This window comes from Rousettus aegyptiacus, unplaced genomic scaffold (genome assembly GCF_014176215.1).
Source record: "Rousettus aegyptiacus isolate mRouAeg1 unplaced genomic scaffold, mRouAeg1.p scaffold_m13_p_2, whole genome shotgun sequence".
Classification (NCBI taxonomy): Eukaryota; Metazoa; Chordata; class Mammalia; order Chiroptera; family Pteropodidae; genus Rousettus; species Rousettus aegyptiacus.
This window is the reverse complement of record NW_023416295.1, coordinates 135,495,222-135,509,950: the sequence shown is the minus strand read 5'-3', so window position 1 is coordinate 135,509,950 and position 14,729 is coordinate 135,495,222. Positions and strand designations below refer to the sequence as shown.

General features: G+C 33.3%; 1 protein-coding gene across 3 annotated transcripts in view; it reads right to left on the bottom strand.

Moving 5' to 3' along the window:
• Positions 1-1,089: 1,089 nt before the first annotated feature.
• Positions 1,090-14,729, bottom strand: part of ADAMTS20 (ADAM metallopeptidase with thrombospondin type 1 motif 20) — a 145,366-nt gene continuing 131,726 nt past the window's right edge. For 2 of the 3 annotated variants that reach the window (XM_016146470.2, XM_016146472.2), the window contains 2 exons: positions 4,435-4,539; positions 1,090-2,406 (listed from right to left, as the gene is read on the bottom strand). In XM_016146470.2, the coding sequence (XP_016001956.2) occupies positions 2,095-2,406; positions 4,435-4,539 (417 nt within the window). In that variant the 3' untranslated portion in view covers positions 1,090-2,094. The remainder of the gene's footprint in view (positions 2,407-4,434; positions 4,540-14,729) is intronic. The other variant, XM_016146471.2, reaches the window with a different exon arrangement.

Sequence of the window (14,729 nt, the reverse complement as noted above, 5' to 3'; positions counted from 1 at the left end):
CAGAACACATCTGCACTATACTGGAAAGTTTTTGCCATTTTATAAAATGATCTTTAAAATGGTGATGTTTTCATAAGGTAAAGATTAAATTGCATAAGGGCGTAAAGTTTCTATCTGGCTTAAAACAGAAACAAACATGTGCTAATTTTTACTCACATAACCATCTTGAAGGAGCAGGTAAGATGAGCTGCAAAAATCCTAATCACATAGTAGAAAAAAATAAGTGTCATAAGAAATAAAATACATGAGGAATTAATTAAATGTCTTAAACAGAATGGTCCAAGAAATATTTATGGAGGTCACAATAAGCTAATATTTGAAATTCAAGCATTTAAAATGTAGAATATGAGATTTTATTTTAGGCATAGGGTTACAAGAAGCAATTAAGTATGGTACTTACCCCCATCACCATGAAATTCAGGGGTGAGATTTTTGAATTTCTTAAAGTATTGTGGAGTAAAAGGTCATAAGATAACCTACACAAGTTATTAAGAGTGAATAATCTGTATAGGTATATATACATATAAAAAGAATTATGTAGCAACTGTGGCAAAATGTTAATTTGTACTAAGTTTTAAATTATGTCAACATTTATAAAGTCTAAAAATATGAAGGTGAATTAAGGACATTCTGATAAATGAATTTGTGAATAAAAGTTCAAGCTGGAAAAAAATAATAGAAACAGATCTATAGGAGAAAACAGGAAATAAGTGTGTATACACTTACATGTGTAGATCATGACAGGTTAAGGCTATATACATATTAGAATCCCTAGGGTAAATAATATACATAAAACATATATAGTATATTTCCAAGATTTGGTCATGTGGTTTGGCCAAATGAATGAGTTGACATGTGTGCCCCTGGTATAAAGAAAGAGAAGCTTTTAAAGGTGTTGCAAGTTTTTGTCAGCCTCTTGCTCAAATTTCCTTTCCCCTAAGAAGGGTATATACCACACAGGAGCTATTTGCATCCCAACTGCAATAATTTGGATAAAAAAATTTCAGAAGTAATTTTAGAATTACACACTTATTGGTGAAGGATTTCTTTCAAATAAGGAAAGTGAAAACAATGTGTTAATGTATCACAAGTATTTATTTAAAAGTTTATGAATGAAAATATTTTCTAAAATGTTATACATTTCATTTTAATGTTTGTAACTGATTTAAGGCACATAGTGCAAAATACTTCATTTCTGATACAGAGATCCCTACATGTTTAACCAATTGGTACAAAATTGCTTTAGTACCATATGTGGTATGATATACTCCTAATAATTGGGAAAAAAACTTTGTGGGTAAAATTAATACTCTCATTTACTGGCAAAAATCTATTAGTAGATTCACCTTTTTGGTTTACAGAGTAGTTTTCCATAGACAAATATTAAGACCACTGTATTATATAATATACAACTATTCACCTGAGAATTTGTCCATGAATAATTTTACTGTTTTTATGTTCTAGCTTTGAGGGACTTTGGATAGAACATAACTCGAATATCTCCAATAGAAATTTTGTATGTTTTTCAAATCTTTAAAATTTCAATTCTCACTCCTGATAATATAGTACGTAACTGAGAAAATAACTTTTTAAGAGCAGACATATACACATGTAAGAGTTATAAAAACATAGAATATAAACATAGAAATATTGCTCTTCTAAGTACAATTAGAGGTAGGTGTTTTATCTTCTGTATTAAACCCACAAAAGTTCTTATTTAACCTAAGCACACATTTTTAATGCAAAATTATACCATATTTTTAGAATTTAAAAAATCTGAAGAACCAATTAAAGGTAATATGAAACAAGGTATCTGGACTGTATCAGTAGAAAGTATAATGGCTATGTACGTTTTTGATGTGATGATTGGTTTACCACTCGCCTGACAGATTAAATAATGTTTATGGTAGTTTTAAATAAGCTCATTTTACTGTTTACTTGCCTCAGTTTAGCAAGTAGAATAAACATTTCATTATACAGTAGGATACTGAGTAGAAATTTACATGTCTTTATAGATATAATTGTGGTCCGGTCCAAGTTGAGAACAACATTATGTCCTTTAGAGTCATATCTGCTGAGTTTATTTTGAAGGCCTTAAAAAAAATCAAGCAGAGATTTTACTCCCTGATGAGCACCCTTAAAAAAAAGGCACAGACATTTTGGACATGGAAATCTCAGGAAGGGAAGAATAAAGAAATGAGCACCAGTTACTTGCAGGTTTCCAGAGAATACTGCTTCTTTGGGACACATTTCCCACTTCTGAATGTTCATATTACTTGAATTGGGAGACCAGTAGCCAGATGAGGAACACACTTCCCACAGAATCCTCCACATCTGCCGTAGAGTTTGGTTCCATCCTGAAAACAGGAAGCAGAAATATAGGGAGAATCTGAAACAAGCTGGTACCTGTGTGGACAAGGTAGAAAAAGCAAATGCTTCGATTCATAAGGCTGAAATCATTAGCCAGGTTTTCCTATGTAACAATTACATTTGAGGTCAAAGCTCATACCATTTCAGGATTGGTTGAAGTTGGTAGTCACAGGCATTAGATAATCTGAGATTTATATTAGCTACTTAATTATATACCACACTATAATTTAACGATTCATCTCAATCCACATATTTTTCATCAAGGTGAGTATTAAAAACCTCTCCCAATTTTTAGCCCACCATTTACATGATTTTATATAAGATTCTCATAGAATAAAGATATTATATAAACTTTACCTGTATATCTTCTATGCCCATTAACCCCAAACATCACATGGAAGCATTAGAAACACAGCCTGAAGAAAAGTATAGAAGGGGAAAAATGGACTGAGAGCCCTAATTAGAAAAGGAAAATTAAAAAGGGAGTATTTTTCTTTGAAGAAAAGCAAAGTTGGTAGTCAGGACAAGATAGTCTTTCTGGACTGCCTTTCATTTTTAGGTTCAAATGTCAGGATGAGGCAAAAAAAAAAAAGTTTGACCTCCTATGGTCTCTGGAAGGGTAAGCTTTCATTGTTTCAGATTTTTTTTTTTTAATGTTAGGAGGAAGGGTTGAGAGGATTCCTGGAACATTTTGGGATGATGAATGTTTTGAGATCAGGGGCTTTTAAAAGTTGTCTTTCAGAAGCTTTTTTAACTTTCAAGAATCTGAGTAAACAGAAGGAATGACAGTAAAAATTCCAATTAATGTACAGTCCTATTCCCAGAATGTAAAAAACTAACCTTAATTAAGTTTACTGGCAAGTGAATATGTTTGCATTCCCATAAGTATATTTGGGTTTCACAAGTATCAATTCCACACTACGCATCAGATTTCAGGAAAGACTTTCATGTATAACATTTTCGATTGAGGTGGAAAATCTCAAATAATCTTTAGAGCAAAACTTAAATAGAAGCAAAAGAAATGATTTTACTGGACATTTCTATCTGCTAGTGACCGCGGCCAGAGTTCGGTCTTTACATTTAACCAAAAGCTGGAAAAATAAGGTAAGAATATTTCATTGACCTCTCTACATTCAGAAATATACTTTACGAAGTAATTAATGTATCCCTATTCTTTTACAAAAGTGGATTAGACCTAAATATGCCAACTAATTGTATTCAAGAATAGTCATTTGTTTTAAAAAGCTTACTTCTTACATATAAAACAAAAATTCTTTATCCCTTAAAACACAATTTCAGTCTTCAGAAATAGAACGTTTTAAAGTCTATACCAGAAAATTGAATTTCATTTCTAAATGTTTGTATAAACAGGAGTAACAGAAGTCACTTTTATCAAAAGAAAGAATAAAACATCAGCAGGGGCAGTTGATGGAGCTGATTTATAGGCAATACAGGTAAGAATATTCATCATACAGATCCTGATTTACTAAAGTTACCAAGTTTTCTTAGATAGCATGACTCTAAGTAATAGGAGCCATCACCTAAACTATATGTGCTAGTACACCACACCAGCAACAAAATTAAATGGACTCTACTTTAGCAAATACATGTGCTTTCAGTAAAAGCCAAATAACATTGTATAACCATAAAAATTTGTTCTAATCCTGAAGCTATGGTAAAGGATATTTTGTTAAATGACGAAGGGCTCTAACATCACCCCCAACAATTAAAGCAATAAGGTAAATAAACCCCTCACTTTAAAGTATTGTTAAAAGTACAACCTCTTTCTGCAATATCTGCATTTCAAGTCAGTTGCCCCGTACGTGAGCTAGATAAAATCTGTATGCCCTGGTATTTGATATTTCATGTTCAGATATCTGTAGCCTGTATGTAAAAATTTGTATGTGTATAAAACTTATAAATGCACAGAATAAAATGAACCTAATTCCATAAATGTTATAGATACAATAACTCATTAGTTACTAACCTCATATAACTCTAAGAAGACTTTAATACTAGTTCACAGCACGGAAGTATTTCAAACAGCTTTTTGACAGAACTTACTTGTGATCTGTGGATGATGACAGAGGCGTAACTCCCCTGAGCGAGCCACCTTGCCGTGCTGGATATCTTCATCCCAGTTCCTGCCAAATTAATGCTGAACTGTCCCTGGATTGTAAACAAAACTTATGTAAAAAGGACAAATTGCTTTTTAAGGGTCTTCCATGTAAAATGAAAGAATAGTGATACAACCTTAAAGAAAATGAACCAGCTAAGACGTTTAAAAATTGAATACACTTCTCACAGAAGAGACAACTGAATTAATACCACATAATGTTATTTGTGCAAAAGTAATTCTGTCCAACCCTAGGACTCCAAAACTTTGTCACTAACTTCCCTGAGAAGTTACTATTACTTAATGAATTTTCTAGGATCTTCTGTTACTGCGCTCTTCCCTTTTAAGAATATTAGTTCTTAACCCACCAAACAAAACTACTGACTGTGGTATTATCCCAGGTATTATGTCCTTTTTAAGTATCCAGAAGTGTAGGTGGACCTGTGATGCCACATAATTTACACATATGGCGTGTGAGCCCCCTAGTGGCTTGATGAGCTAATTCTTTAAGACACAACCATTTTTAAATCGAGATTTCAGGCTTAAAATTTAAACTTTTGAGAAAATACATGACTAACATGGCAAAATTTGTGTCACATGATCTTGCAATAGAGGATTATACATATAGACTCAAGGCATTCTTCTATCATAATATCTCATGGCCTAAGACTTGAGAAAGACTGTGCTATAACATTGGGGATTATGTGAATGAAAATATTACCTTGTCATGAAAGCTAAATGAATTTCAAATATATTTATAACAAATTATTACATATAAATTTAGTTTTCTGAACAAGCTATTTAAAACCAAAACAGAGATTCAAATGCATTTTAACACAATGATAACATATTGAGAATTTCTTCCATAACAAACTCCAGAGAAAATTATCATTTGGTTATGAAATTTAGAATATGATCTGTATGTTTTCCAACACTGAGGACTTAGGTACTCAGTGTTTCTGAATGGATGAATTAAATGCAGCATTGTAAAAGTAAATATACACAAATACACATCTAAACCCTTCATACTCCATAATAATGAGTGACACTAACACTAGACACATTAGTATTTTACATTGGTAATACTTGAATGATAACAACTAATTCTAAAGATGCATTCCACTATTTGATACTTACACAATCAGATACAGGTTTTGCACTGGATAAATGGGCTTCTCATTAAGTAGAATTCCTTAAAAAGGGAAATGTATTCTGTGATGTAGGATTTTCTATGACCAGCCACTATTGAGTGCCCTGCTTAGGCCACGTGGTGTTTTCACAACCTAATATTCTAGTCTTCTACTTATTCTTTACCTCCTTGCTCAAGGTTGTTGGAAGTGTTCAAAGATAAATAAATACACTGGAATTGAAAGGAAAAAATCTGACAGAGACTTAGGTGATGGTGAACACAATCAGTTGGGTCTAGAAATACATGTTTCACCATTTGCCTAATTTTCATAATGTTTCATCATTGTTAAAAAGCAACATAATACAATCTCAAAGAAATAGTAAAGCAATTGGGATGATGTTGATAGAGGTAAAAATATATTTCACTTTTTCAAAATTGAATGACATTGTGTCAAGTTCTGTAGGAATACAGAGACAGGTCTCACTATAAGTCTAATAAAAACAGATTGGTGGTTCCTGGGGAAATGAGTAAGGATGGTCAATAGATACAAACTTTCAGGCATAAGAGAAATTCTGGGAATGTAATGTTCAGTATTGTGAGTATAGTTAACAGTATTGTATTGTATATTTGAAAGTTTCTAAGATAGAAAAGTTTATCACAAAAAAATATTTTGTATTTTTGTGAAGTGATGTTAACTTACTGTTGTAATTATTTTATAATATGTGCATGAACTAATGTGATGTCATATGACAATTATAAATAAAACTGGGAGAAACTAAATCTGATGAGTGAAATAGTATATGTGCAGAAATAAGTGTAATGCAATGTAGAGAATTACGAGTGTAATGCAATGTAGAGAATTATAAGTTCCATGAGAAGAGTACTGGTACATTTCCGTGGGACTTAGGAAGTAATAAATGACTGAATAAATGTATTTCTAAGCCTAATCTTTACCTTGAAAAGTTGGTTCAACACAGGAGCTGCTATGAGAAAAGTTTTTAAAAATGAATATAAAGTTTACCTCCTTCTCTTCTTCCTTGACAGGAGAGGCCACCATAAAAAGTAAAATTCTTAACATTGTTAAAATGTCTGTACTATCCAATGCAATCTATAGATTCAGTGCAATATCTAAATACCAATGGCATTGTTCAAAGAACTACAATGAACCACAAAAGACCCTGAATAACCAAAGTAATCTTGAGAAAGGAGAACAAAGTTGAAGTATCATAATACCTGATACGAAACTATAAGGCTATCATAATCAAAACAGCATGGTACCAACGTAAAAACACACAGATTAATGAAACAGAACAGAGACCAGAAATAAACCTATGACAAAGAAGGCAAGAATACACAGTGGGATAAAGACAGTCTTCAATAAATGGTGGTGGGAAAACTTGACAGATGATACATGCAAAAAAATAAAACTGAATTACTTTCTTACACCATATATAAGAATAAACTCAAATGCAAGACCTGAAACCATAAAACTTCTAGAAGAAAATTCAGGCAATAAACTCTTTGACATTTCTCTTAGCGCAAGGGACAAAGAAAAAATAAATGATGCTACATTAAACAAAGACAATCTACTGAATGGAAGACGATTTCTGCCAATGATATATCCAATAAGGGGTTACTACCCAAAATATATAAGGAACTCATACAGCTTAGCACCAGTAAACAATCCAATTAAAAAAAAATAGAGGATCTGAATAGATATTTCTTCAAAAAAGACATACAGATGGTCAACAGACATAGGAAAAGATGCTCTACATCACTAGTCATCAGGGAAATATAAAGTAAATCCGCAATGAGATATCACCTCATACCTGTCAGAATGACTATCATCAATAAATCAACAAGTGCTAGGTAGGATGTGGATAAAAGAGAACCCCTGTGCATGGACTGGAAATTGACACAGTCACTATTAAAAACACTATGGTAGAACTAACCAATGACCCAGAAATTCCACTTCTGGATATTTATCCTAAGAAATCCAAAACACTAATTCAAAAAGGTTTATACACCTCTATGTTCACTGCAGCATTATTTACAATAGCCAAAATAGGGAAGCAACCTAAGCGTCCATAAATGGAGTAAATAGGATAAAGATGAGGAACATATGTACAATGGAATATTAATCACAATAAAGGAAATAAGGAAATCTTGCCATTTGTGAAAACATGGATGGACCTAGAGAGTGTTCTAAGTGGAATAAGTCAGACAAACACCATTAGACTTCAGTTATATGTGGAATTTAAAAAACAAATGAATGAACAAATTCATAGAACAAATTGATGGTTGCCACATGGTAGAAGAGTTGGAGGGATGGATGAAAGGATTAAGAAGTACAAATTGCCAATTATAAAAATAGTCATGGGTATGTAAAGTACAGCGTGGGAAAAATAGTAACAGTGTAATAACTGTGTATGGTGCCACATGGGTACTAGACTTAACAGGTGATCACATTGTAAGGTATAAATATCTGATCACTATGTTGCATACCTAAAACTAATGTATGTCAACTGTAATTGAAAAAAATTAAAAATTAAAGTAAAATTCTAATAGTCAATTCACAAGTAGAAGGTAAGGTGATTCAAAAGACCCAGAAATTCAAGAAAGTGGAGTGTCTGTCCTTGAGTAATTAGCTGTGTAAAAAAAAAAAAGAAAAAGAAAAGAAAAGAAAAAGAAGTTCTGGATATAAGATAGAAAAGAAACAGAGGTAGATGCTACTTTTAATATCCCAGTTCTTTTAGACTGGTAGGTTCATTTGTGCTCATTACATCATTATGTTTTATAATTGTAAAATGTGTTATACATATTTTATTATGATCGGGATCTAGATCTATATATCTAATGTAGAAAACTGATTTTAAAATTTATATGAAAAGATAAAGTAGTTACACAGATTGGGAAAAAAAATAAAGTTGAAAGAACCATACTATTTTATTTTAACACCATTATAAAAGTATTATACCAAAGACAGTGTTGTGTTGGTGAGGAGAGAGACATGTAGATCAATAGAATAGAATAGTGCTCATAAATATATCCAATATATATGTCCAATTGATTTTTGACAAAGGAGGGGAGGCAATTCAGTAGAGAAAATATACTTTTCAATGAATGATGTTAGGACTTCTATGTCTATCTGCAAAAACCCTCAAACTTCATCCAAAATTCAAAACACAGGAGACAATATTTGTAACTCTGAGTCAAAGATTCTTAAATAGGACATTAATTATATGACCCACAAAGAAAAATATAATAAATTTGACATTAAAATTTAAAACGTTTGCTCTGTGAAAGACACTTAAGAGAAATAAAAAATTCAGACCAGGAGAAAATATTTGCAAATATCATATTCAACAGACTTGCGTCCAGAATTACAAAAACTTCTCAGCACTAAACAGTAAGGAAATGGCCCAGTTTTTAAAATGGGCAAAAGATGTGAATACATACTTCACCAAGGAGGATATAGAGATGGCAAATGAAAGATGCTTAACATTAGTGAAATATAAATTAAAACTACAATGAGATACCACCGAAGATGTGGAAATGGACAAACAACCTTGGCAATACTAAGTGATGATAAGGAAACAAAGCAATTAGAACTTTAATCTTTGCTGGTACAAATACAAAATAGCATAGCTACTATATAAAATGGTTTTACAGTTTCTTATAAAGTTGAACAGACTCATACTACATGTTCCTTGCAATCCACTCATATTTATCCTAGAGAAATAAAAATGTATGTGCACATGAAAACCTGTACAAACATGTGCATGTGAGCTCTATTCATAATCTCCAAAAACTGCAAACAACACATTTTTGTCCAACAGATGAATGGACAAACTGTAGGACAACTTTATAACATCCATATGATGGAATAATTCTCAGCAATAAAAAGGAACTAATTATTGATACATGGAACAACACAGATGAATCTCAAAGGCATTGCATTGAGTGAAGGAAGCCAATCTCGAAAGGTTACATAATGTAAAATTTCATTTGTATGATATTCCAGAAAAGGCAAAACTATAGCAAAAGAGAGCAGCAGTGTTTACCAGGAGTTAGGTGTGAGGGAGGAATTAAATCCATGCAGGGGGCGTGAGGGCACTGTTCTATATTCCTTTTATGGTGACGGTAACATACATCTATCCACATGTTAAAACTGTATACCAAAAAAGGCCATTTTACCATATGTTATTAAAAAATTTTTTTTAATGTGAATAGGTGTTTTTTTTAGGGAAAAATATTTTCCAATTGGCTTGCAAACAAAATCCGACTACATACTGTATATTAGAGACACTTAAAGTGATTCATAAAGGTTAAAATTAATAGGACATGCAAAACATATACCAGGCAAATGGCCTTAGAAAGAGAGTAAGGACAGCAATCCAGATAAAGAACAAAGAATTCATATCTCAGGAAAATATGACAAAAAAGTGCTCAAAACCATAATATACAATGAAGACATAATACATGAATATTATGCATCAAATAACACAACTTTTATGAAGCAAAAACTACAGGAAATACAAGAAGACATAGAAACACCCCAATAGGAAATTTTAATATCACTTTTAGTAACTAGACAGAGCAAGTGAGCAAAAATGAAAGAGATGATCTAAACAATACATCAAAAGGAAAGATCTTATGGATATATATATACATGTGTGTATATATATATATATATAGAGAGAGAGAGAGAGAGAGTGTGTGTGTGTGTGTGTGTGTAAAACTGTACATCCTGATAATAAAGAATAGATGTTCAAAATACTTAACAACTGGCTCTGGATACTCTGAATGTTGGCCATGATCCACTGGCATTGGCTAAATATGGTTATTTCTCTTGCTATTATGTAATCAATATTAATTACAAAATAGCAAAAGAAATACACTTTAAAATTTGTGGCTCTGTCAAAAGTACCAAACACTTTACTTCGCTTTTGATATATGTATTCTAAAGTCATATCACACTCCTTAACTTCGTCTTATGTTGCAATGTGGCAAAGTTTATTTTCTCTAAAGAGTGCCATATGTGTCCATTCTCTTTCTAGTGTTAATGTCCCAGGGTGCCCTGTCATATGCAAAAACAGAGGATATGGCTTTGATGAATCCCAAACAACAGAATAAGTTCTTTCTGTGGCATCAAACATCTGGAGAGTATTCATGCAAATGTTGTGTAACTTAACACAGAATCTGGTTTATATATTCGACAGAAAATCCAAGAATACAGGGTAGTATGTATTTTTAGTAACAGTAACCTCAGGCATTGACTACAGACTGAATAAAGATAAGCATAGCTCCTTTTGGCAGCATTGATCTATGCCCAATAACATCTAATTTTGGAAATAGAGCTTTGTATTCCACAAATGCCTAGAGAACCATGTGAAGGAGGCTCCTACCTTGATGAACAGAGAGGAGCATTTTCCTACTATACCGTTCTGCCTCTGACTTTCTCAAAGATCTTAGGCTAACATGGAGAGTCTGTTTCTCCAACTATAAACTGGGAGTACGCAGTTTACAACTACATAACTTTCTTAAGATGTTGTAGGGGTAAGATGATGTTACATTAAGTTAAAGAAAAGGAGTTAGAAATGAATGAAAATAGCTTGTCTTATTTAAAAACTTGATGGTGCTAACACCTCTTAGATTCCATGTTCATTGAGAAATTTATGTTTATGATAATTAGCTTCAAGATATTTCCTATAAGGAAAGTTCACTGAGATAAAAAGTCATTTCGATTCCACTTGACAGTTATATGATTTACTGGCATGTCAGTCTTCTGTGAATATTATTGATGTCTCATTGACTAGAACTTACTCAATTCAGCATGTAATAAAAGGGAGCAAATGCTCAGAACTTGGTGACCTCTCCAAAGCAATGGCATCTTGGTGGCATTCTCAATTTACTTATCTTTAATCACATCAAGTAAATGACCAGAAGACATAAATTAGAAGGAAGGGTTGTTGGTCAAAGTTGACCTAGTCATGACAAGGGTTGGTTATTGAAGAATGAATAATCTCTAAGAGGGTCAAATAAAAGTGTTATTAAAAAAAAAAAGCCCACATGTGAGGGAAAAATTGTTTAGATGCTAAAAGTTTTGAAACAGGTGTTCGAAGAGGCAGTATAAGAATTCAGAAGAGGAAGGACAGCCCTGGGAAGGAAACTGAATAGAAGATGTAGTTACAGAGTCACTATCTGGAAGATAGACTAATCATCTGGTAGACTAATACGACTAAAGTGGTATGGGTTGGAGGAAGGGGACAAAAATTGATGTGACTAGAGCTAACCTGCCTCAAAGACTGAATGAGATTCCTCTGCAGAGTTATCTACCTTTAAAAATATAGCCAAGAAGGAGGCACTGCTAGAATGCAGTTTGAGGAACCCTGTGGATTTTCTCTCCAGCAAAGCAAACATAATTGGTAAAAATTAGAAGATATAACAATTATTTAAAGTCTCTGGAAACTATCCTAAGGCTATACAACAAATGGAGAAATTTATGCAAGAAAAACTATGAACTCTAGGTAAGTACAGTGAACATCTGTGACATTTGAACCACGATCTATTCTATCCTCCACTCTACCTCGGGAAGATGATAGCTATACTTTTGATGGGTACGTCTAAGAACACAGGAATTTAGTTCCCACAGCTCCCTGTTAAAGCTAAGTTTTCTCTCTGGGAGAAGCAATCCACCAGCACTTGTCTCACTCATATCCGTGCTCCAGAAGCTCTATTATATGCAAGAGTGGCTGTGAGTCTGAGGCTTGCTTCTGCCACTTAGTCCTTACTCATAGAACAGAAAATCTCCCCAAGGCATGGCAGTTCTGAGTCATCCCCACTCAAATTCATTGGTAAGGCAGAGGTTCCATGCTGAGAAGGGCAAGCCAAGAAGGCCAGGGGCTCGTGCCATGACCTAGTATCCTGCTTATAGAGTGGAGGTATTACTCTGAGAAGTGGGCCCTACCCCTAAATCCACAGAATTGGTACAAAGGTTCTTCCCTGAAGAATCAAGTTGTAAGAACAGAAAGTATCATAGCTTTTCCTAAGGAAACTGAGCTTATTTGGGATAGAGCATGGGGAAATTCAAGCCTAAAGATGCTTATGACAAAAAGATTTTTCAAAATCTGGTGTGCAATTAAGAGGAGACTGGTGGTAGTTTGATGAGAAAAACAAGCAAAATCATAGATCAAACTGAAATTTAGAGAGAGACACAGGGAAAGGAACAGTTAAGAAGGGTGCCTATTGAGGTCTGACCTGACTTCAAAGACTGACCTTATGTGATTACCCTGGTCAAGTGGCTTGAATTTAATTGGATCAGACCATGGGTAATTTATGCCTAGAGGATGTTATCAAAAGAATAGAGCAATCATAGAGCAATCATCTAGCAATTAGTGGAGATGGAGAGCTAAGTACAATACCAGTAGAGGCAGACAAGCTTGAAACTTAACAGGGAGCCAGGGAAAGAGAAAATCAGAAAGCCCAGCTAAATAAAATGTCATTCAGGAGAATCATGGTGACCGTGTACATGTCCAAGGCTATACCCCCTGAGAAGCGACATCAAAAACTGCACACTACAAGGGGAATAGATGTCAGTGAAATAATCCATCCGAGGAACTAAACAAGTAAGCAAGCAAATAAGTTCTAGAGGAGAAGGGAAATTTGTTGCTAAAATACATTATCTAAAATGTCCAGTTTTCAACAAAAAATTATAAGACATGCAAAAAAAAAAAAAAACCTGGAAAGGCAACAGAAACTACCTTTGAGAAGTTCTGGATGCCAGATAGCAAAAAAAAGACTTCAAAACAGCTATTATAAACATGTTCAAAGAAGTAAAGAAAAAAGTAAAGGAAGGTATGATAGTGTCTCATCCAATAAAGAATATCAGTGAAGAGATAGAAATTATATTTACAAGAAGTGAAAGGACAATTCTAGTGTTTAAAAGTACCATAACCAAAATAAAAAATTCACTAGAGGGACTCAGACAGTAGATTGGAGTTAGCAGAAGAATCGGCAAATATGAAAAGATATCAATAGTGATGATACACTCTGAACAGAGAGAAAAAAGAATGAAGAAAAATTAACAGAGAAACAAAGGGACACTATTAAGTGCACCAATGTATGCATAATGGGAGTACTGAGAGAAAGGAGGAAAGAATATATTTGAAGAAAAAATGGCTGAAAACTTTCTGAATTTTGTGAATGCATTAATCTACACATTCAAGGAGCTCAAGACTCCAACGTGGGTAAATACAAAAAGATCGACGTCCAAATATGTCACAGTAAAGATGTAGAAAGAAAGAAAATCTGAAAGCCTCAAGAGAAAAGTGATCACATACAGGGGGATCCCAATAAGATAAATAGCTAACTTCTACTGTTTATCTAGAATCCAGAGGACAGTGGAATGACGTATTCAAAGTGCTAAAAAGTGAGAACTATAAATCAAGAATTTTGCAACAAGAAAATCAATCTCTCAGGATAGAAAGCAAAATAAAGACATTCCAAGATAAACTGAAGATTTGTTATGAGAAGGCCTGTCTTAAAAGACATATACTAAAGGAAGTTTTTCAGACCGTAATCAAGTGACATGACACATTAATACAAACCAACACAAAACCACCAAAGAGTACTGGTAAAGGTAATTATAAAAGATGCTATAATTGCATATTTCTTTTCTTCTCTTAACTGATTTAAAAAGCAATTTTATAAACCAATACATTTGCATGTGTTTGTGTATATATATACACATACATTATTGACCTGTAATATATAGAAATGTAATATATTTGATCATAATGGCACAAATAAAGCAGGTAGAAACAAAGCTGTTTAGAGTAAGAAAATGACACCGGCTGATACCAAATACACAGAAAAAATGAAGAGAACCAGAAATGATAAATAAAAAGGTTCATAAAAAACTATGGTTTGAGACAACATGGATGGACCTTGAAATAATCATGCTAAGTGAAATCAGACAGAAAAAATTGAAAACCACATGATATCATATGTGGGATGTAAACCTAAAAGCAACAAACAGGACAGAGACTCATGGATATGAACAATTGCCTACTGGTCTATTGTAGAGGGGAAGGAAGGAGGGGAAAAGGGTCA